We start from the raw sequence: 22,019 nt of genomic DNA, 5'->3' as shown, positions 1-22,019 counted from the left end.
GAATGTGATGAGAGCGTCCCAAGCTGTGGTTTAACCCTCTGCACTGCAACACTGGCCCCCAGGCGCTCCAGTGTGGGATCGCAGGGATCCCAAGCAGTGGATTAACCAAATGCAAAATGCTCACCTCAGTTTTATCTTTTTGAATTGTTAGTGAATAGGAATGCAACTGACTTTTTTTTTTTTTTTTTTTTTTTTTTTGACAGGCAGAGTGGACAGTGAGAGAGAGAGACAGAGAGAAAGGTCTTCCTTTGCCGTTGGTTCACCCTCCAATGGCCGCTGCGGCCGGCGCGCTGCGGCCGGCGCACCGCGCTGATCCGATGGCAGGAGCCAGGAGACAGGTGCTTTTCCTGGTCTCCCATGGGGTGCAGGGCCCAAGCACCTGGGCCATCCTCCACTGCGCTCCCTGGCCACAGCAGAGAGCTGGCCTGGAAGAGGGGCAACCGGGACAGAATCCGGCGCCCTGACCGGGACTAGAACCCGGTGTGCCGGCGCCGCTAGGCGGAGGATTAGCCTAGTGAGCCGCGGCGCCGGCTGCAACTGACTTTTTAAATGCTAAAGGAAGTACATTTTTCTTTATAATTTGTAAAAAAATCGATTATAATTGATACAGTAGCTGTATATATTTATGGGGTACAGCATGGTATCTCTATGTGTGTATACATTACGTAGTGACCAACCCATGGTGAAATGCAACTGAGCTCTGTGTGCTGATTTGCTATCCTACAACTTTGATAAGTTCATTTAATTAATTTTAACTCTTTGTGAATAAATCTTCAAGACTCTCTGAGTATAAGGTCATGTCTACAAATAGAGATGATTTTACTTCTTTACAATTTGGATGCTGTGTTTAAAAAGTCCTATTTGTTTATTTGGAGAGAGGGAGAGGGAGAGAGAACGAGAACGAGAGCTGCCGTCCATGGGTTCACTCCCCAGATGCCTGAAGATGAGAGCTGGAAATCCAGGTCTTCCGTGTGGGTGGCAGGAGCCTGAGCATTTGAGCCATCACTGCTGCCTCCCATGTCTGCATTAGCAGGAAGCTGGAGTCAGGAGCTGGAGCTGGAGCTGGGTGTTGAACCCAGCTACTCTGATTTGGGATATCAGCATCTTAATCAGTCTCTTAATTGCTAGGCTAAATCCACACTTCCTGATTCATTTTTATATGCATTTATTACCATTACTTTCCATTTGTCCCTTGGGGTCCTCAGGGGATAGGTTTCAGGTTTTCACATGGACACTGACCTCACGTGTTTGAGTCCCGTATATAAAACGGTGTAGTGTTTGCACGGCACCTGCACACCCCTCCTGTTCACTGTCACTCATCTCTAGATGGCTTCTAATAGCTAATACAATGTAAGTGCTATGTAAACAGTTGTTATGCTTATTGTTTAGGGGATAATGACAAGGAAAAAAGCCTGATGTTTTTCATCCCTGGTTGAATCCACCATGTGGAACTCATGGATACAGAGGGATGACTGTATTTTATTTCATTATTTCTAAAAGATTGGCTGGGGCTGGCTTTGTGGCATAGTATCCTCCACCTGCAGTGCCGGCATCCTATATGGGTGCTGGTTCATGTGTCAGCTGCTCCTCTTCCGATCCAGCTCTCTACTAATGGCCTGGGAAAGCAGTAGAAGATGGCCCAAGTGCTTGGGCCCCTGCGTTCACGTGGGAGACCTTGAAGAAGCTCCTGGCTCCTGGCTTCAGATGGCCCAGCTCTGGCTGTTACAGCCATTTGGGGAGTGAACCGGCGGATGGAAGACTTTTCTCTCTGTCTCTCCCTCTCTGTAACTTTACCTCTCAAATAAATAAATGAAATCTAAAAAAAAAAAAAAAAAAAAAAAAAAAAGGTTTGTCTATTTGCTTGAAAAGCAGATATAGAAAGATCTTCCATCTGCTGGTTCACTCTCCAAATTACCACAGCAGGAGGGTGTGGGTCAAACCGAAGCCAGGCACTCCATTGGGTGTCCTGTCTGGGTGGCAGGGACCCAAGTATTTGAGCCATCATCTGCTGTTTCCCAGGCGCATTAGCAGGGATCTGGATCAGAAATGGAGTCAAACTGGTGCCTGTAGTGGCTTAACCCTGACTGTATTTTAAACTGTATGTTATTGATCACTATTGAGGTTTTTTAAAAAATATGTATTTATTTGAAGGACAAATGGGGTTTGGGGAGACAGAGAAATCTTCTATCTGCTGTGCTGTTTCACTTTCCAAAAGGCCACAATGGGCAGGCTGGGCCAGGCTGAAGCCAGGAACTTGGAACCCCATCCGAGTCTCCCATATGGGTGGCCGAGGTCTCAGGCCATCCTCCGCTGCTTTCCCAGGCTCATTAGCAAGGAGCTGGATCAGAAGTGGGGCACTGGGACTTGAACCGGTGACCATATGGGATGCAGGCACTACAGGAGACAGCTTACCTCGTTGTGCCACAGTGCTGGCCCCTGAGATGATTATTTTGTCAGCCAGACCCCATGCATTTCTGTACTTGAACCTGGCAAGTTTGTGCTACAGGCCCCTACAGCCCCCGACACGCTGAAGATTAAAAGTCTTAGGACCTCTGAACTGAAGAGCAGCAAGTGGGGCAAGAAACCCAAAGTGAAGTGAAGGAAGCTTACTTCACAGAGCTTCCTGGCAGCCAAGGCAAAAATGCATAAAGAGGAAGCTGAAGGGGTCATGAGCTCTCCAATTGCAGAAGGGGAAGCAAACCAGATTGCCCAAACGGGAGCGTTTTGCTAGCACTGACCCCTGCCAGGGCGAGTCCAGGGCCCTGCGTAAGACTGCTGTGTAAGGGGCAGTTTCCTGGAAAGATGCAGGAACTGCCTAGGCCTGGGCCTGGGCCCTTGTAGCCTCCTCGTGGTTCCCGCTGGGGGTTGATGAACTGTAGTTCCGGAGAGATCCGTGTCTGTAAGAGGCTCCCCGTGTGTGCACTGCGTGGCGTTTGGGATGGGGTTTTGTTTGGGGGATCTCAGCTGGCTGTGCCCACAAGGTGGGAGGCAGGGGTGTTTAGTGCCATCGTGCACGCGAGGAAACGGAAGGTCGGGCTTGCTCTCCGCAAGGTCGCATAGTCGGTTAAGTGGCACTGCTAACCTTGAACCTAAGTCTGCCGCCACTTTCTTTCCGACGACACCTGTCAGAGAAGAGGAGGGAGCGTCTGACCCTATTACTTATCCACCTGGTGTCAGGGCTGGTTTCAGCGAGTGTTCCCCGTAAGTCCTAGTGCTGTTGGCATGAACCCATTTCACAGAGAGGACTGGGGTGGCCCAAGGCGAGAAGGATCGTGTGGGTGGCAGGGAAGCTGAGCAGGGCCTCTGGACTGGCTGCTGAGATTCGGCAGCGTTGTACACCAGCGGTTTTTCCTGTTTGCCTTTAGCTGAAGGCACGGGGCAAGGACAGCATTCATGGAGACTCAAAGAACAAACCAGAAACCCCTAAGCAAGGTGGGGCTCCCGGCACGAAGGAAGGGGTGATGGTGAAGAGCTCAACATTGGCTGAGCCCCAGCCAGGATGCCCCAGATGGGCTGCTCGTCCCTCAGAGAGTGAGGGTGTTTCACTCCACCTTTTTAAAAAAAGATTTATTTATTGAAAGGCAGAGTTAGAGAGAGAGGGAGGTATCTTCCATCTGCTGCACTTCCCAAATGGAACAACTGCCAGGGCTGGGCCAGGCCGAAGCCAGGAGCCAGGAGCTTCTTCCAGGTCTCCCACATGGGTGCAGGGGCCCAAGGACTTGGGCCATCTTCCAGTGCTTTTTTCCCAGACCATTGGCAGGGAGCTGGTTGGGAAGTGGAGCAGCCAGGACTCGAACCCGTGCCCATGTGGGATGCTGTTGTCGCAGTCGGCGGCTTTACCTGCTACGCCACAGCACCAGCCCTGTATCGCCCCGTCTTACAGTCTGCCAGCTGTGGCTTGATATAGTGATGCTGTTTTGTTTCTCCAGCATTTTGTCTCATGGCTGAGTTATTTTCCTAGCAATTAGAGGAGTTTTTGGTCCTCTTTTCTGGAGCTGAGAGTTGCTATAAGGCAGAATAATACACGTGCTTTGAGAGCTCAGTGCCTGTATCTGAGTTACTTTTGTTCCCTGAGCTCCAGGAGCAAACCTACTTGGCTTAAAGAATGAATGAGTGGGGCCGGCACCGCGGCTCACTAGGCTAATCCTCCGCCTAGCGGCGCCGGCACACCGGGTTCTAGTCCCGGTCGGGGCGCTGGATTCTGTCCCGGTTGCCCCTCTTCCAGGCCAGCTCTCTGCTGTGGCCAGGGAGTGCAGTGGAGGATGGCCCAGGTGCTTGGGCCCTGCACCCCATGGGAGACCAGGAAAAGCACCTGGCTCCTGGCTCCTGCCATCGGATCAGCGCAGTGCGCCGGCCGCAGCGCGCCGGCCGCGGCGGCCATTGGAGGGTGAACCAACGGCAAAGGAAGACCTTTCTCTCTGTCTCTCTCTCTCTCACTGTCCACTCTGCCTGTCAAAAAAAAAAAAAAAAAAAAGAATGAATAAGTGATTGAAAAATGAGGCCGGCACCGTGGCTCACTGGGCTAATCCTCCGCCTGCAGCACTGGTACCCTGGGTTCTAGTCCCAGTTGGGGCGCCGGATTCTGTCCTGGTTGCCCCTCTTCCAGGCCAGCTCTCTGCTGTGGCCCGGGAAGGCAGTGGAGGATGGCCCAACTGCTTGGGCCCTGCACCCGCATGGGAGACCAGGAGGAAGCACCTGGCTCCTGGCTTCGGATCGATGCAGCGCGCCTGCCATGGCGGCCATTTGAGGGGTGAACCAACGGAAGGAAGAGCTTTCTGTCTCTCTCTCTCTCTAACTCTGCCTGTCAAAAAAAAAAAAAAAAAAAAGAGAGAGAGAGAGAAATAAATGGATGGGTGGGTGAGTGGGTGGGTGGATGAATAAGTAGAATGATTTCGTCCTTCCTGTATGGATCAGCGACACACGAGTGTGTCTCTTGGTGACTTCTGGCAGCCACTGTCATGGTGGGGAGAAGCCTGCTGTCACTGGGCGGCGTGGACCCGCTTGACCGGAGGAGCCCCAGGGCCACTTCTTCCTTTCCAGCCAGCAGTGGGGTATGAGTGGGTGGCAGCCACTGACACAGCTCTTCCGTGGCCTGGAGTAGGGCTGGCAAGGCCAGGATGGTCCTGGTGCCCCCTGTACGTGGCATCTGGCATAGCCCGGCCCACCTGGAAGCCCCCTGTTTAACCTGCTATGGTTACTTGCATCCCTGCAGGGCTCATCCTTCCCCGACCCCTCAAATAGGGAAGCACTGAGACCCCACTCTGGCGCCGAGGCCACACTGCTGAGCTGAGGCCCTGGGACTTAGGCCCAGCCTTGAGTGGCTCTGGAACCCAGTTCCCCGTGCAGCCTCCTGTGGGCGCCAGCTGCACACCAGAGGCCTCATCAAAAGCCCCAGACTGCCAATTTGTGTCCTGGGTGCTCCACTTGTGACTCAGCTACCTGCAAATGTGCCTGGGAAGGCACTTGGGCCCCTGCCACCCACGGGGGAGACCTGGATGGACTTCCTGGCTCCTGGCTTCGACCTGGCCCAACCCTGGCTGTTGTGGCCATTTGGGGCGTGAGCCTGCAGATGGAGGATCTCTCTTCCCCCTACCCCTAGCCCCATCACTCTACCTTTCAAATAAATAAATTGTTAAATATATATCTCCTGAGGTTCCTGTAGTTTGCCAGGCTGGGGAGCTGGCTTGGGCTGAGCTGGGTGGTGGCGGAGGGTGGCTTTCCTGTTTTGAGAGTGGGTCTCCCCAAGGGGCCCCCGGTGGTGGATCTGCCCCCACAGAGCGGTCTGGAAGGGACGTCACAGCCGGCCTGGGAGTGCATCCTGATGATTGTGAACCTCCCTGCCCCCCTGCCTCCCTGCCTCCCGGCCCTGCTCTGAGGATGAGGAGGAAGCATCCTTGCACATAGGCTGGGAGCCCAGCAGGAGGCAGGAGGAGTGAAGACGAGTGCCTTGGGAGGCAGGGGCCTGGGGCACGTCCTGCTCCATCCCTCCACTAGCCTGGGAGCTCCTTGAGGGCCTGGACCAGCCTAGTAGGTGTGCAGAAGGTGTATGATGAATGAATGAATGGCTGTGAATGAAGGAGTGGGCGTAGGAAATGTGCTTTCTGGTGGAGGTCCTGCCACTAACCCATCTGTGTGGCCTGGGTCAGTGTCCCCTCCCTCCTTCCTGAGCCTCGGTTTCTCCCTCTGAGCTGATCTTCCCGATGCTGAGGTTCCAGGGTGGCAGGCAGGACCCCGGCTCTGGGAGGTGGAGTGGGTCAGGGACAGCTGTGGGCGCTGTGTGAGGACTGGGCCAGCTTGTGCATGGGGGAAGGCATCCCCTGAGGCCCTTGGCTGTGGCCCTCAGGAAACAGGACAGCTGGCAGGTGGGGACCAGGGAGCAGGGCGGTGGGAGGGGGCCACAAGGCTGTTTGCTGAAGTTTTGGGTTTCCATGGCGACTGGCCCTCTGTGTATTTGGGGCCTCCTGGGAGGGTGGGCAGACTGGGCCGACCCTGTGGGCCCTGGGAGGGGGGTCTCCCGTCTCGAAGCAGGGCACCCGCTCACTGTTGCTTGGCCTTGTGTTCTCTGCAGATCATGATCGAGTTCTGCCCGGGCGGAGCCGTGGACGCCATCATGCTGGGTGAGTCTGCCTTGAGCGACAGGGTGTGGTCAGCGACTGGACGCAGCAGTCCTCAGTTGGGCTGGAGTCCCTCACTCCCCCAGGCCAGTACTTCCACAGCCTCTTCCAGCACCCTTACCCTTGGTCCCTTTGCCGGGTCAGAGTTTGGGTTCTTGCTGCACTGGAAAGACCAGCACTTCCCTTCCAAAAAGCCACGTGACCCTGGACTGTCCCTTGTCTCAGGTGACTGTGGCACCCTGAGGAGGTGCACATAGGACACCCAAGGGAGGCGCTTTGGAAAGTGGGCCCTGTGGCTTTCAGCCTAACATAGCAGCTGAGATGGGTGGTTTAAAAAGAACGGGATTTATTTGGCTCACTTTTAAAAGCTTTATTTATTTGAAAGGCAGACTGACAAAGAGGGAGAGACAGAGAGAAAAAGAGATCTTCCATCAACTGGTTCACCCCTCAAATAGTCACAACAGCCAGGGCTGGTCCAGGTCAAAGCCAGGAGCCTGGAACTCCATCTGGGTCTCCTACATGGGTGGCAGGAACCCAAGCAGCGAGGCCCGTCCTGCTGCCCTCCCGGGCACATCAGTAGGGAGTTGGAGTGGAAGTGGAGCAGCCAGGGCTTGAACCACTCTGGTATGTGGTGCTGGCATCCCGAGTGGTGGCTGAACCTTTTGTGCCACAGCTCACATCTGATGGCTCAGGGTTCTGGAGGCTGGGAAGTCCAAGCACGTGGTGCTGGCGCCTGGGGAGGCCCTTCACGCTCTGTCATCTTGTGTGGGAAGGCAGAGGGAGGGGCGAGAAGGTGTGTGTGCACACAGGGGCGTGTGTGTGAGAGAGAGAGAGAGCGCCAGTGGGCGAGAGAGAAGGGAAGGCAAACTCATCCTTATCAGGAACCCACTCCCATGTCTCCACCCCCACAAACCCCCAGATCTGCTCACCTGCCCAAGGCCCCGCCTGTTGAGAGGCCCTGAGTATGTGACGCTATCCGGCGCCTTGTCACTTCTTATTGTGAACCAGGTATTTCCCTAGACTCCCATCTCAGGAGCGAGTCCAGTCGGCAGCAGTTTGTCCCCACCCTGAGCTAGGAGACACTGGGCCTGAACCCTTCCCATAGAACTCCTTCCCTTGCTCAGTGGGTCAGGCCCCTGCTCGGACGCCTGCATCCCATAGTGGAGTGCCAGGGAAGGAGTCCCAGCTCTGCCACCTGATTCCAGCTCCCTGCTGATGTGCACACTGGGAGGCAGCAGGTGATGCCTCAAGGACTTGGATCCCTGCCACCCATGTGGGAGACGTGGATTGAGATCTGGGATCCTGGCTTCAGCTGGGCCAAATCCCAGTTATTTGTGGGCATCTGGGTAGTGATCCGTCAGGTGGAAGATGTCTCTCTTTGTTTCTCTCCCTCACCTTGCCTTTCAAATAAAAAAAAATTAATAAAATACAATGGAATCAAGGGCGTGGGAACTGGGGGATGATAGAAGCATTCTGTGAACTGTGCTGAGGACGTGTGGCGGCATCCGTGAGTGCATAGTAGCCGCGTGTGTGGCTGCACACGTGAAAGCATACGTGACTCACAGAACTGGATGCCGAAATAAAAGTGAGCTTTGCTGTCAACTGTGCCTCGATAACCAGACCTCAAAAAGTACATCATACAGGGTTGGTGCTGTGGCATAGCGGGTAAACCCTGTGGTGCTGGCATCCCTTATGGGTGCTGGTTCGAGTCCCGGCTGCTCCACTTCTGATCCAGCTCTCTGCTATGACCTGGGAAAGCAGTAGAAGATGGCCCAAGTCCTTGGGCCCCCGCACCTGTATGGGAGACCTGGAAGAAGCTGCTGGCTTTTGGCTTTGGACTGGCCATTGCAGCTATTTGGGGAGTGAACTAGGGGATAGAAGACCTCTTTCTCTGCCTCTGCCTGTCTGTAACTCTGCCTTTCAAATAAATAAATCTTAAAAAACAAAAGAAAGAAAAAGAAAACAAAGTAAAAATCACCACAGGATAACCTGATGGCTGCTGAAGTATATAGCATATTGATTAAAATTAAGTGTATTCATTGTCACAAGAGGAAATGCCAAGTAAAAGTCATCAGTTATTTAAAAATATATATATCATACCTACCCCACTGAGTTATTATGAGGACTACATTACAAATGCGCCAAGTCCTTACCTTGTGCCTGGTGCAGTGTAAGGGCTCAAAAAGTGGCAGTGATAGGGTTTTCATTGTCTTTCTCTTTACCATTACTTTCAGTATTGCTCTTGTTTATGTCAGTGTATTAGACATGACCAGGACACATTTTTGCCATTTTGTAGAAATATTGCTACAGATATTCTAGCTCTGGACTCATCTCAGAGCGAACATAGTGATAATCACCTGTTATAGTTTTTTATGCTTCTGAGAACTTAGCATATTCTATTGGTGGCTAGCCCTACCCATAGTGCTTATAACCATCCCATTGTTTGTTTGTTTATTATTTATTATTTTTTGACAGGCAGAGTTAGTGAGAGAGAGAGACAGAGAGAAAGGTCTTCCTTCCGTTGGTTCACCCCCTAAATGGCTGCTATGGCTGGCGTGCTGTGCCGATCCGAAGCCAGGAGCCAGGTGCTTCCTCCTGGTCTCTCACGCGGGTGCAGGGCCCAAGCACTTGGGCCATCCTCCACTGCCTTCCTGGGCCACAGCAGAGAGCTGGACTGGAAGAGGACAACAGGGACAGAATCTGGCGCCCCAACCGGGACTAGAACCCGGTGTGCCGGCGCCGCAGGCAGAGGATTAGCCTGGTGAGCAGCGGCGCTGGCCCATCCCATTGTTTTTAAAATAAAGATTTATTTATTTACTTGTGAGGCAGAGTTACAGAGAGAGAGAGAGAGAGGGGTCTTCCATCCACTGGTTCACTCCCCAAATGGCTGCAATGGCCAGAGCTGAGCTGATCTGAAGCCAGGAGCCACGAGCTTCTTCCAGGCCTCTCATGTGGGTGCAGGGGCCCCAGCACCTTCCTAGGCCATCAGCAGGGAGCTGGATCGGAAGTGGAGTGGCCAGGACTCGCGGCACCCATATGGGATACTGGCACCACAGGCAGATGCTTAACCTACTACATCACAGCGCTGGCCCCTGTGATCCTCCCATTTTACAGGCTAGGAAATGAAGGCCCAGAGAGCTTGAATGAGTTGCCAGAAAAGTACACAGCTGGCAAGAGGCAGCCCTGGATTCAAGTTCAGTCTGTGCTCCTGAAGCCCATGCAGGCTCTGAGCCTGGCCTGGCTGGGATGTGGGGTTAGGGTGAGGCTGCGGAGATGGGGAGTAGCTTGCCCACTCCAGAGAAAGAGTCCCTTGATCCAAGCAGGAGCCCAGCTCTGCAACCTGGCTTCCCAGGATGGAGCAGCTCCTGCGCCTGCAGCCCTGGCTTCGTGCTTACTTTCACCGCTCCCCAGAGATCTGGCAGGGAGTGTTGGGCCTTGTGTGTTCCTGGCCAGGTGCCACCAGGAGACACAGAGTTTAAACAGACAGAGGCCTCAGAGCAGTGCCTGGGTGATCAGCCTCAGAGCCCACAGCCCACAGCCTGGGAGGCCTGTAGGCTTGGGGAGGTGGGCTGCCTGCAGGGCAGGGATCTCAGACAGCAGCAGTAGCTTACATAATCAGGAGAGTCGTGTGGGACACAGGCACAAGGATGTTGGCCTTAAATCTTCTTGCTCCCCGCCACTGCCTCCACTCCACCCTCTCTTCTGCCACCTCTCCCGCCCTGACCAATCGACCTGAGCACTTCTCGCGGCACCCATATCGGATACTGGCACCACTTTCCTCTTCTGGACCCACCGTCTGGGTACCTGGAACCCCCGCCAATGCCTCCCTGCCCTGTGCTGGACAGGGCTGTCCCACTGCAGGACTCGGCGCGGGTCTCAGACCTCATCAGGGGCTGCCCTCTGCACATTGCGTAACATGCAGCCCCCATAGCACGGCCCCAGGCCCTGCTCGCTCTGGCTCCGTCACCCCTGACTTCCACTTGGGGTGCCTTATTCTTCTCCTGCAGCCACTCCGGGGTCCTCTGCACATGCTGCTTCCTTTTTCAGGAATGTGCTCCCTCCCTTCCTTCCCAGACAGACAGACCAACAGAGAGACCTCCCACCCACTGGTTCACTACCCAAAAGGCTGCAATGGCCAGCTCTGGGCCAGGCCAAAAGCCAGAGCCAGGAACTCAGTCCCGTCTGCCATGTGAGTGGCAGGAACCCATTGCTTGAACCATCACTGCTGCCTCCCAGGGTCTGCATTGGCAGGAAGCTGGGGTTGAGAGCTGGAACCAAGGGTCGCACTTGTGATATGGGATATGCAGCGTCCTAACCACTAGGCTAAATGCCCACCCCAGGAATCCTTTTCCTGCTCCCCACCTGTTCAGTACAGTTCCTCCTTTGAGTGAGCAGAAGGGCGCCTGCCTTCTCTTAGGAGACACTGAGTTGTATGAGGAGTGGGGGTGGAGGAGGAGGATGAATGTGTATGTCTGCCTTCACTGGTTTTTGGTGATCTGCCCCTGGCCTTCCCGGCTGTTCGCCTTCCACACCTCCTGGCACCACCGCCAGCAGCCCGTGGACCTGTCGTCCATACCCGCTCCTGCAGCCTCCAGGCCTTTGCTTCTGCTGTCCTTGACCTGGAAGGACCTCAGCCCATTTAGTCTCCTCTCAAACACCTGTGCCTCCTTCCAGACACTGCCCTTCCTATCCCCCGGGGAGAGGGTCTCATCTCCCACTCTGACCCTCTCGGCACCTGTACCCCGCTCAGTTGCAAGTGCGATCGTGGTCTCCCTGTCCCCCTCTGCACCCCTGCACCCAGCGCAGAGTCTGACACGGAGTGAGCGCTCACTTTGAGGCTGTGTTGGAAACTTACTCTCCACTTTGCTATGGTGATGGTATTTGGAGGTGGGGCCTGTGGGAGGTCACGAGGGTTGGCTGAGGTCATGAGGGTGGGGCCCCCAAGATGGTGTTAGTGGCTTCCTTTTTTTTTTTTTTTTTGGACAGGCAGAGTGGACAGTGAGAGAGAGACAGAGAGACAGAGAGAAAGGTCTTCCTTTTTGCTGTTGGTTCACTCTCCAATGGCCGCCGCGGCCAGCACGCTACGGCCGGCGCGTCGCACTGATCCGAAGGCAGGAGCCAGGTGCTTCTCCTGGTCTCCCATGTGGGTGCAGGGCCCAAGCACCTGGGCCATCCTCCACTGCACTCCCTGGCCACAGCAGAGGGCTGGCCTGGAAGAGGGGCAACCGGGACAGAATCCGGCGCCCCGACCGGGACTAGAACCCGGTGTGCCGGCGCCGCAGGCGGAGGATTAGCCTAGTGAGCCGCGGCGCCGGCCCTAGTGGCTTCCTAAGAAGAGGAAGAGAGGCCTGCGCTAGCAGCTGGCTCTGTGCTGTCACGGGATGTTCTCTGCCACGTGTGATACTTCCCTGCCCCCAGAACCTGAGCTGAGGGAGTCTCTGTTCTTCCTGAATGACCCAGCCTTGGGTGTTTTGTAGCAACAGCATTTCCCATCACTCACTCTGTGCTTGTGCATCAGAGCGTGGAAGCAGGACTCTGGTTTGACTCTCAAATCTGTGTCTAGCCACCTGTGTGACCCTGAGCAGGTGACTTACCCTCTCTAGGGCTCTGTTTGCTCACCTGTAAAATGGGGGTCATAACTGTGCCTGCGCCACAGGGTGGTTGTGAGGACAAAGTGGGTCAAGTGTGAAATGCTCAGAAGTGACCCCAGTACCCAGTGGGTGCCCTCTACATCAGCGGCTTTGTATTTCTCGTGTGGGCCAGACAGACAGGTGCCTGCAGCCAGCACTTGCCGTGTTGACAATGGTTCTGTGTACCTGCAGAGCTGGACAGAGGCCTGACCGAGCCCCAGATTCGCGTTGTGTGCCGCCAGATGCTGGAGGCCCTCCATTTCCTGCACAGCAAGAGGATCATCCACCGCGACCTGAAAGCCGGCAACGTGCTCATGACGCTGGAGGGAGACATCAGGCTGGGTAAGGCGCGCTGCCGGGGGCGGGGCTGATGCTGGGGGCGGGGCTGGTGCGAGGCAGGGGAAGGGGGCGGAGCTTGGGCCCCTGCAGTCCTCACCGGGATGATGCCCGTCCTCCCGCTTCTGCCCTAGGTCATGCGTCCAGTGCCGTCCCTGGGTGCTCTTGGCCCCCAGGGACGTGTGGCAGTGTCTGGAGACATTTTGGTCATTGCAAGTGGGGGTGGAGGTGCTATCACCCCCCTGCTGGGTGGAGGCCCTGTGCTGTCCCTAGCACAGCCCGCCTTGGAGGACAACCCTGCCTAGTGGTGCTGAGGTGGGGCTCTTGTCTGAGCTCTGAGCTCTTGCCTCCAATCCAGAGTTGTTGCGCCACAGCGCCGGCCTCGTTCTTTCTCTGTATTTTTAATGGGTTTCTTTAGCCAATGTACCACATACATATCTCCTCTGCTCTTGCTGCCTCCTCACCATCCACCCCAGAGAAAACACTTTGAGCTCCCATTACCTGACGTTTCCATTACCAAATTTTATGCCTGCAATGCTGTTTTCTTAAAAACAAAGAATTGTTTCATTTGATGAAAAAGTTTGCTTGTCATACAGGATGCATGCACATAGTACTGGAAAGTTTAAAAGGAGAAAGCTAGGAAGTGCCCCCAGTCTCATCATGCAGAATTATCTACCACCCAGACACCTGTGCCTGCCCCGTGTCCCCCAACACCTGTGCCTGCACCTCTGTCCCCCTACACCTGTGCCTGCCTCTGGGTCCCCCTACACCTGTGCCTGCCCCTGGGTCCCCCAACACCTGTGCCTGCCCCTCTGTCCCCCAACACCTGTGCCTGCCCCCGTGTCCCCCAACACCTGTGCCTGCCCCTGGGTCCCCCTACACCTGTGCCTGCCCCGTGTCCCCCAACACCTGTGCCTGCACCTCTGTCCCCCTACACCTGTGCCTGCCCCCGTGTCCCCCAACACCTATGCCTGCCCCCGGGTCCCCCTACACCTGTGCCTGCACCTCTGTCCCCCTACACCTGTGCCTGCCCCCGTGTCCCCCAACACCTGTGCCTGCCCCTGGGTCCCCCTACACCTGTGCCTGCCCCGTGTCCCCCAACACCTGTGCCTGCACCTCTGTCCCCCTACACCTGTGCCTGCCCCCGTGTCCCCCAACACCTATGCCTGCCCCCGGGTCCCCCTACACCTGTGCCTGCCCCGTGTCCCCCAACACCTGTGCCTGCCCCCTGTCCCCCAACACCTGTGCCTGCCCCATGTCCCCCTACACCTGTGCCTGCCCCCGTGTCCCCCAACACCTATGCCTGCCCCTGGGTCCCCCTACACCTGTGCCTGCCCCGTGTCCCCCAACACCTGTGCCTGCCCCGTGTCCCCCAACACCTGTGCCTGCCCCCTGTCCCCCAACACCTGTGCCTGCCCTCTGTCCCCCAACACCTGTGCCTGCCCCCGTGTCCCCCAACACCTGTGCCTGCCCCTGGGTCCCCCTACACCTGTGCCTGCCCCTCTGTCCCCCAACACCTGTGCCTGCCCCTCTGTCCCCCAACACCTGTGCTGCCCCTCTGTGGGTAGGAGGCTGTACAGAGAGGAGGGGACTTAGAGAGGGACGATTACGCTTGACAGATGCTGCCTGTCTCCTGTTCATTTGCGTGCATTCAGTACCTTCTTCCACTAGCATCCTTCTTGGGCAGCTACATAGTTCGTTCATCTGGCCCCTGCCCCGAGCATCCCTGTCCTGCCACCACGGGACGGTCACCCTCTCTAGTTCCCCTAGTAGGTGCCTTGTTGCCTTTTTTTAATTTGTAAAGCAGATTGGTAGAGCCAGAGAGCTCTTCCATCTGCTGGTTCACTCCCCAAATGCGCACAATGGCTGGGGCTGGGCCAGGCTGAAGCAGACGTCCGGAGCTCCATCTCCATCTCCCATGTGGATGGCAGAGGCCCAAGTCCTCGGGCCATCGTCTGCTGTCTTGATAGGACATTGGGAGGGAGTTGGATCAAAAGCAGAGCAACCGGGACTTGAACTAGTGTTCAGGTATGGGATGCCAGCATCATAGGCGCGGCTAACCCACTGTGCCACCTGCCGGCCCCCTTCCTGTCTTTAAGGAATGTTTCAATCACACCCATTAGACACCACACCACTGAGTTCCTGTGGCGGAGGATGGCATGGATGGTGATGAGGGTGGGACAGGGATGGGTGCCAGGCACTCCCAGACCTCTGCAGCAGGAAGGCGGCCTTCAGTTGCCCACTGTGGGGCCCAGAGGGACAGAGCCAGGGCTGACTGAGGGCCAGCAGCGAGGGGGCAGGTGCGTGGGTAGAGCGTGTAGAGCATGTTCCCTACTGAGCCTGGGGCGCGTGTGGGAGGGGCGGTGTGGGCTGAGTTGTGAGAGTGGATACTTGCCAGGTAGTCAGGCGGGGCCAGGCGGGCAGAGGCCAGGGAGTGAGAAACAGCAGGCTCTTCTGGGGAGAACTATAATGAAAATCACCGCCCCATCTGGGTATGGGAAGCACCCGCCAGGTGCCAGGCATTAAACCAGGCTTTTCCTGGATGTCAGTTTATTTCATCAGCATCCCAGGGGCACTCCATGGGGTAGGGACTGTACCCATTTCACAGCGAGGACGCTGAGGCCCCGGATCCTGTCTCGAGCGAGGGGACATGGTAGGATTTGGGCTCTTCCTGACTCCACAGCTTTCAGGGGACGCCTCGTCCCTTCTCCTTGGACAGTGGCAGGGCAGAGGCTGGCTCAGGGAGGATCTGGGGGGCAGAAGAGGGTCTTGTGCACTCCGGGAAACCCAGGGGATGCATGCAACAGGGCCTTCAGGAATGTGTCCAGTGGAGGAGGCAGAGTAGAGCAAACCTGGGCCAGGAGCAGCCCGAGGGCTGGGGAGAGCAGAGAATGGGGGAGGGGCCTGGCAGGTGCAGGCTGAGATTCGCCCTGGGGGTTCTTGTTCCCCAGGCTGCTACACCCATGCTCACCCAGGCACCCTCGCTCTGGAGAGTGCAGCCCAGTGAGCAGACTCTGGAATCCCCCTCATTCAGAGCCACAGAGGGCGAGACAGACGCAGATGGGTATCAGGTTTCAAAATGACTTGGGAGGCAGGCATTTGGCCTGCATCCCATGTCAGAGGGCTTGGGTTCAAGTCCTTGATTCTGGCTCCTTGTTAATGTACACACTGGGAGGCTGCAGCGATGGTTCAAGTAATTGGGTTCCTGCTGACCAACCGTGTGGGAGCCCTGGATTGCATTCCCACTTCCGGCTTCAGCCTGGCCCAGCCCAGGTTGTTGCAAGCATTTGGGGAGTGAACTAGCACATGACAGCTCTGTCTATTTATCTGTCTCTTTCTCTCCTCTCTCTGTCTCTGCCTTTCAAATTAAAAATAGTTAACACAGCTAAAAACTAAACCCAGAAAACAAGATGACTTGTTAAGAAACGAATCCAGGAGAAAGAAAAGTTGAATGAGAGTGGAGTGTGAATATTTGCACCACTACTGGGAACCTTGGTGCAAGCACCTGCTGAGACTAGAAAATCCTCCGACCGGCTCAGCTCAGATTCTGCAGACTGACCGCGGGCAGTGGAGGAGGCCCTGGAGACGGGGTGTGGCCAGCTGGCCCCTCCCATCTTCCTGGGGCCCTGGAGCCCCACCCCCATGTTCTCTACCACTTAGGAGAGAATCAGGAAAGGGCATTATCTCCCTGGAGACCACGTCTGCACCCTCAGCAGAGCGGGACTAGAATGAATGAGCTGAGCTTGCGTGGGCTCTAGGCACAGGCAGGCCTGGTTCAAATCCTGGCTCCGCCACTGCCTCTGTTGGCCTCTGCAGCCTCAATCCTTTCATCTGTGCAATGGGACCAAGAATAGAACCTCCTCTGAGGTGGTGGCGCCCACTGGTGCAAAGACCACGAGGTGCCGACCCCAGAGGCACGCACCCAGGCCTCTTTCTCGGCTGCTTAGATGTTGACTCTCTAGAATTTCAGACTCTCTTGGATACTCTGCGAGTTGCCCCAGAAAGCTTCCAGCTCCGGGGGGCCGTGCAGCAGGCTGCATGGGCGGGGTCTGTGTGGAGGCAGAGCGAGTGTGTGTGAGCCTCACCCTGGGGCAGTGGGGAGTCTTACTGAATGGGGTACAGACTTGGAAGTCTGAAGATCAGGGTTCTTGTTTCTGTTTCAAATTCATTTGATTTATTTGAAAGGCAGAGTTGGGGAGTGAACTATCAGATGGCAGCTCTGTCTGTTTATCTGTGTGTCTGTCTTTCTCTCTGTCTTTACCTTTCAAATAAATAAAGAGATGGAGAGACAGATCTTCCATCTGCTGGTTCACTCCCCAAATGGCCACAATGACCAGGACTGGGCCAGGCTGAAGGCAGGAGCCTGGAACTCCATCTGGGGCTCCCAAGCACTTGGGCCGTCCTCCGCTGCTTTCCCAGGTGCATTAGCAGGGAGCTGGGAGCGGAAGTGGAGCAGCTGGGACTCAAACTGGGGATCTCCTTGGAATGCTGATACCGCAGCGAAGGCTTAGCCCACTGTGCCAAAATGCCGGCCCCTCAGTTTGGAAAAAAGTCCACCTTACTGAACACGTACAGACTTCTTTCCTTGTCGGCATCCCCCATTTGCACAGCATTCACCTTGCATTAGGTGTTGAAGCTGCCATGGGGATGATGGAAGCATGCAGGAGGCTGTGTGCAGGTTATATGGAAGCGCCAGGGCACTTCAGAAAGGTCGTGGAAAGCAGAATTAGATAGTGTATTTTGGTGCAGAATCATTTGAAACCTAAGCTTAGGGGGATCTTTAAAGAGTTTATGGAAAACGCATGTTATAAAAAGCTATTGAGGGGCTGGTGCCATGATGTAAGTGGGTAAAGCTGCCGCCTGCAGTGCTGGCATCCCGTGTGGGTGCTGGTTTGGGTCCCAGCTGCTCCATTTCCAATTCAGCTCTCTGCTATGGCCTGGGAAAGCAGTAGAAGATGGCCCAGGTTCTTGGGCCCCTGAACCCACGTGGGAGACCCAGAGGAGGGTCCTGGCTCCTGGTTTCAGGTCAGCACAGTTTCGGCCATTGCGGCCATCTGGGGAGTGAACCAGTGGATGGAAGACCTCTCTCTCTCTGCCTCTGCCTCTGCCTCTCTGTAACTCTGACTTTCAAGTAAACAAATACAATCTTAAAAAAAAAAAAAAAAAAAAAAGCTATTGCATTCTTAGAGTAGTCTAGCCTGTTTTTTAATTGTTTAAAATAAGAGGAAGAGGGAAGTAGGGGAGAGAGTGAGCGAGTTAGAACACTTCCGTCGACTGGTCTGCTCCCCAGATGCCCACACAGCCGGGGCTGGGCCAGACTCCCCCAAGTCATTCCAGGTCTCCCCCATGGGTGGCAGGGACTCATCTATCGGCACTGTCATCTGCTGCCTCCCAGGGTCCACATTAGCAGGAGACTGGAACCAGGAGCTGGAGCCAGGAGTTGAACCCGCATTCCACTGCGGGGGCGGGGCGGGGGCCTCCTCACCAGTGTCTTAATCTTTAGGTCAGTGCTCACGCCTACTTTGTTTGTATAAGTTGAATCGTATTAGCACATTTCCTGTGTATCCTTAAATATTCCCCAGAAGCGAGATTACTTCCATGTTTCTCCTAGGAGAGCCTGGCTGTGTGTGTGTGTGTGTGTGTCTGTGTGTGTCTGATTGTCTGAGCGAGGAGGCAGCCAGGCATGGGCCTGCTCCTGGTCTGGAGTCGCCCTGCGATGGTCCGATTTTTCAGGTGTGGCCTGGCTGGGGCCATGCAGCGTGTCCATGGCCTCACGCCCTGCTTACGCTCACACCCGTGACGCTCCCACAGCGCCGAGTGAAGAAGCTCTTTTCACCACATCCTGGGCCTTACTTAAGAGAGAAAAAACAAAAACCCACAAGGCCAAAAGGCCTTTGCTTTATGCATTTCAGTTTTTGAGCCATGAAAGCAACACGCTCTATCAAAGACATTTTATTTATTTTTAAAGATTTGTTTATTTGAAAGTCGGAGTTAAAGAGAGGGAGAGACAAAGAGAGAGAGAGAGAGGTCTTCCTTCTGCTGGTTCACTCTCCTGGTAATGGCAATAGCCAGCACTAGACCAGGTTGAAGCCAGGAGCCAGGAGCTTCTTCAGGGTCTCCTACGTGGTGCAGGGGCCTAAGGACTTGGGCCATCTTCTACTGCTTTCCCAGGCCATAGCAGAGAGCTGGATCGGAAGTGGCACTGCAGTGACTCAAACTGACGCCCATATGGGATGCCTACGCAGTAGGCGGTGGCTTTACCCTCCACGCCACAGCACCTGCCCAGTTAATTGATTAACCAAGGCGAGGCAGGCCGCAGTGCTGCGTGTGTGATTGCAGGTACCTTGTGCTGGTTTGTCGTTACCCTGAAAGTCACCACGTGCATCCCTGCAAGGTTACAGGAAAGTGGAAGAAGCCTTTTCTGCCCCCCCATTGCTTAAGCAATGCGGTGGGTTTCCTCCCTGGCACTGGGTCTGGTCTTGCCCTTATTTCGGAGGGCCCAGCTGTGACCACACAGGATCTTCAGGTTGTAATGTAACTAGTAGCTGGCCACTCTACAAGTAAAACATTGTATGTTTAAAAAAAAAAAAAAAACTTTAAAACGAATTTTAAAGATGTAGAATATCCCATCACGTGGATCTTTCTTTCCTCTCCATTTCCCTATTTCACCTCGCTCTGTGTGTGTGATACACTTTTGGGAAACTATGTAATGTATTATGTATTGTACATAGAAAGTTTTAATATGGTAGTTAAACAATTATGGCTGTTTCAGATGTGTGACTAATCTAATGGCGCTTTGATGAACATCACAGTGCGTAATGGTTTTCATATTCCAGGCTGTTTAGGACGGGTGGTGCAGTGCAGTGGGTGCAGCTGCCGCTTGGGACGCTTGTATCCCGTAGTGGAGTGCCGGGTGGAGTCCAGCTCCCTGCGAATGTGCAGCCTGGGAGGCAGTGGATGAGGCTTCCCGGACATGGGTCCCTGCCACCCACTTTGGAGACATCGATGAAGTTCCTGGCTCTTAGCTTTGGGCTGCTGCAGGCCGTCTCTCTCACTCTCTCTTCTTTCTCTCTCTGCCTGTCGCTCTTTAAAAAAATAAAAATGAATAAATGTTTTAAAGAACCTACATTCCTAACAATTTTCTGGAAATCCCTTTGTGTGTGTGTGTGTGTGTGTGTGTGTGTGTGTGTAAAACTTTCATTGGATCATTAGATTGCTAGATTTGGAATTACTGGATCAAAGGAGTACAGACATTTTAAATTTTTTTTTTTTTTTCGATTTACCAAGGGCACCTGCTGCTTCCTGCTGCCATCAGCAGGCAGGGAAGCGCCCCATCTCAGCGCACCCTTACAGCAGCAGGCGGGGTGTCCAGAGGCCTCTGGCTGGCTGGAGAGGAGCATCTGTTGCTGGATTTGGAATATGCATCCCTGGCCCGTGCCGGGGCTGTGGGTGGTGGAACGCTCGGCCCATTCTCTAGCTGAGATTTTATCTTGCAGCTGACTTTGGGGTGTCTGCCAAGAATCTGAAGACTCTGCAGAAGCGAGATTCCTTCATCGGAACGCCTTACTGGTGAGTCACGCAGCTTCTTCTGGAAACTGGATGTGGACCGAACGTTAAACCTACACCAGCATGGCCTCTGGGCACTGTAGAGGGGGAGAGGCCGGCAGGCCAGGGCCCTGAGCCACCTGCCGGGGTGAACCGGGCCACCTGCCGGGGTGAGCCAGGCCTCTAAAGCTTACCAGTCCTGAGACTGCACAAGCCACTTAGCTCCCCTCTGCCTGTTATCTCATCTGTGAAGTTAGGGAGGCAATGCAAAGGGGCTTTTAAAAAAATGCATGGGAAGATGGCATCAGGTGAGTTTACTTTGGTGCAGGAAAAAAGTTTGAAGTCAAGCATGGTTTTTCATTATTTGCATTTTCCATGGGCTTCTTTGAAGACCCCCCGTCCCACCCACTTCATGGCATCCCTGCGGGGGTGAAATGGGAAGTGCTCCATTCATAACGACTCAGCGGGAGCCCCAGAGGATGGTTCAGTTCTTGGTTCTTCTTATTCAACACTTCTGTGCTGAGCACCAGGCTGAGTTTTATGAAGATGAGCAGTTCAAGTTCAAGTCCTCTCCTCTCGAAGTCTCTCTAATTTCCCTGGTCTGTCCTGTTCCATACTTTTCCAAAACTATTTAAAAGCCAAGCTCTTGCTCCATCTGACCTCTGGTTGCTTTCTACTGTGTTGTGTTTTCTGTTTTTTTCTTGTGCGTCACGTGCCGTGGTGGAGTTTGGGCTCCCTTCTTGCTTGCTCACTACTGCTAACTGTTTCTCTCTCTCTCACCCCTTCTGTACCACTTCCTCCCTCTCCACCCCACCTTCCTCCCCTCCCCAGGACACTGAGGTCTGGATTGATGCTGCCATCTTGTGGTAGGAGTCAGCAACTGCAGCAGGACAGGGCTGGCGAGCCCGGGTGAAGACGGTTGTAAGGAACATGGGGAATGCTGCCAATTCCTGACCTTGACTGGTGGTGGCCCTTGAACCTGAGTCTCCCAAAAATGCCTCTGGAGGCCCGATTCTGAGCCCTCTGTTGTCCCTTGGTTGGTTCAGGATGGCCCCTGAAGTGGTGCTGTGTGAGACCATGAAGGACACCCCGTACGACTACAAAGCCGACATCTGGTCCCTCGGCATCACGCTGATCGAGATGGCCCAGATCGAGCCCCCACACCATGAGCTCAACCCCATGCGGGTCCTACTCAAGATCGCCAAGTCGGACCCTCCCACGCTGCTCACGCCCTCCAAGTGGTGAGAAGCAAGGGTGCCCGCAGGAGGCCTGGGGTGGGGCACTGTCCAGTCTCTTCTGAGCTCCCTCAGCCCCCCATGCCTGTCCTGTGCCCTTATGCTGTTTGTTTATTGGAAAGGCAGAGTCATATATGTATATAGAGAGATCTTCCACCTGCTGGTCCACTCCCCATATAGCCACAGTGGCCAGGGCTGGACCACGCCGAAGCCAGGAGCCTGGAACTCCATCCAAGGCTCCCACACGGATGGCAGAGGCCCAAGTGCTCAGGCCTTCATCCATGGCCTTCTCAAATGTATTAGCAGGGAGCTGGACTGAAAGTGGAGCAGCCGGGACTCCAACTGCACCCCCCACTGCCCTAGCCTTATACTCTTTGACAAGGTAGACCAGGTGCCCAAACAATCCAGATCCCACGGCGGGAAGAAGAGTCCAGGTCAGCCCAGAAGCCGCTTGGGACAACCCTGGGCTGAGGGCTGGCGGCCTGCGGGGCGGGGGTCGGGTATGGTGGGTAAGATACCACTTGGGTCTGTCCCATCCCGTCCCTGGGCTCACGTCTCAGCTTCCTGCTAGTGTGCACCCTGGGAGGCAGCAGGGGAGAACTTGGGTCCCGAGCACTCACATGGAAGACCCCTCCCCGCCACTGAGTTCCGGGCTTGCA

At 55.0% G+C, this 22,019-nt stretch overlaps 1 protein-coding gene across 2 annotated transcripts in view; it reads left to right on the top strand.

The window, feature by feature from the left end:
- The window catches only part of STK10 (serine/threonine kinase 10), a 101,912-nt gene that overhangs the window by 48,458 nt on the left and 31,435 nt on the right, over window positions 1–22,019 (top strand). For both annotated transcript variants that reach the window (XM_051843611.3, XM_089336211.1), the window contains 4 exons: window positions 6,569–6,617; window positions 12,437–12,586; window positions 20,077–20,149; window positions 21,172–21,366. In XM_051843611.3, coding sequence (XP_051699571.3) covers window positions 6,569–6,617; window positions 12,437–12,586; window positions 20,077–20,149; window positions 21,172–21,366 — 467 coding nt within the window. The remainder of the gene's footprint in view (window positions 1–6,568; window positions 6,618–12,436; window positions 12,587–20,076; window positions 20,150–21,171; window positions 21,367–22,019) is intronic.

Source organism: Oryctolagus cuniculus, chromosome 6 (genome assembly GCF_051225735.1).
Source record: "Oryctolagus cuniculus isolate XC-2025 breed Fujian yellow rabbit chromosome 6, ASM5122573v1, whole genome shotgun sequence".
Lineage (NCBI taxonomy): Eukaryota > Metazoa > Chordata > Mammalia > Lagomorpha > Leporidae > Oryctolagus > Oryctolagus cuniculus.
This window is presented reverse-complemented; position numbering and strand designations above follow the sequence as displayed.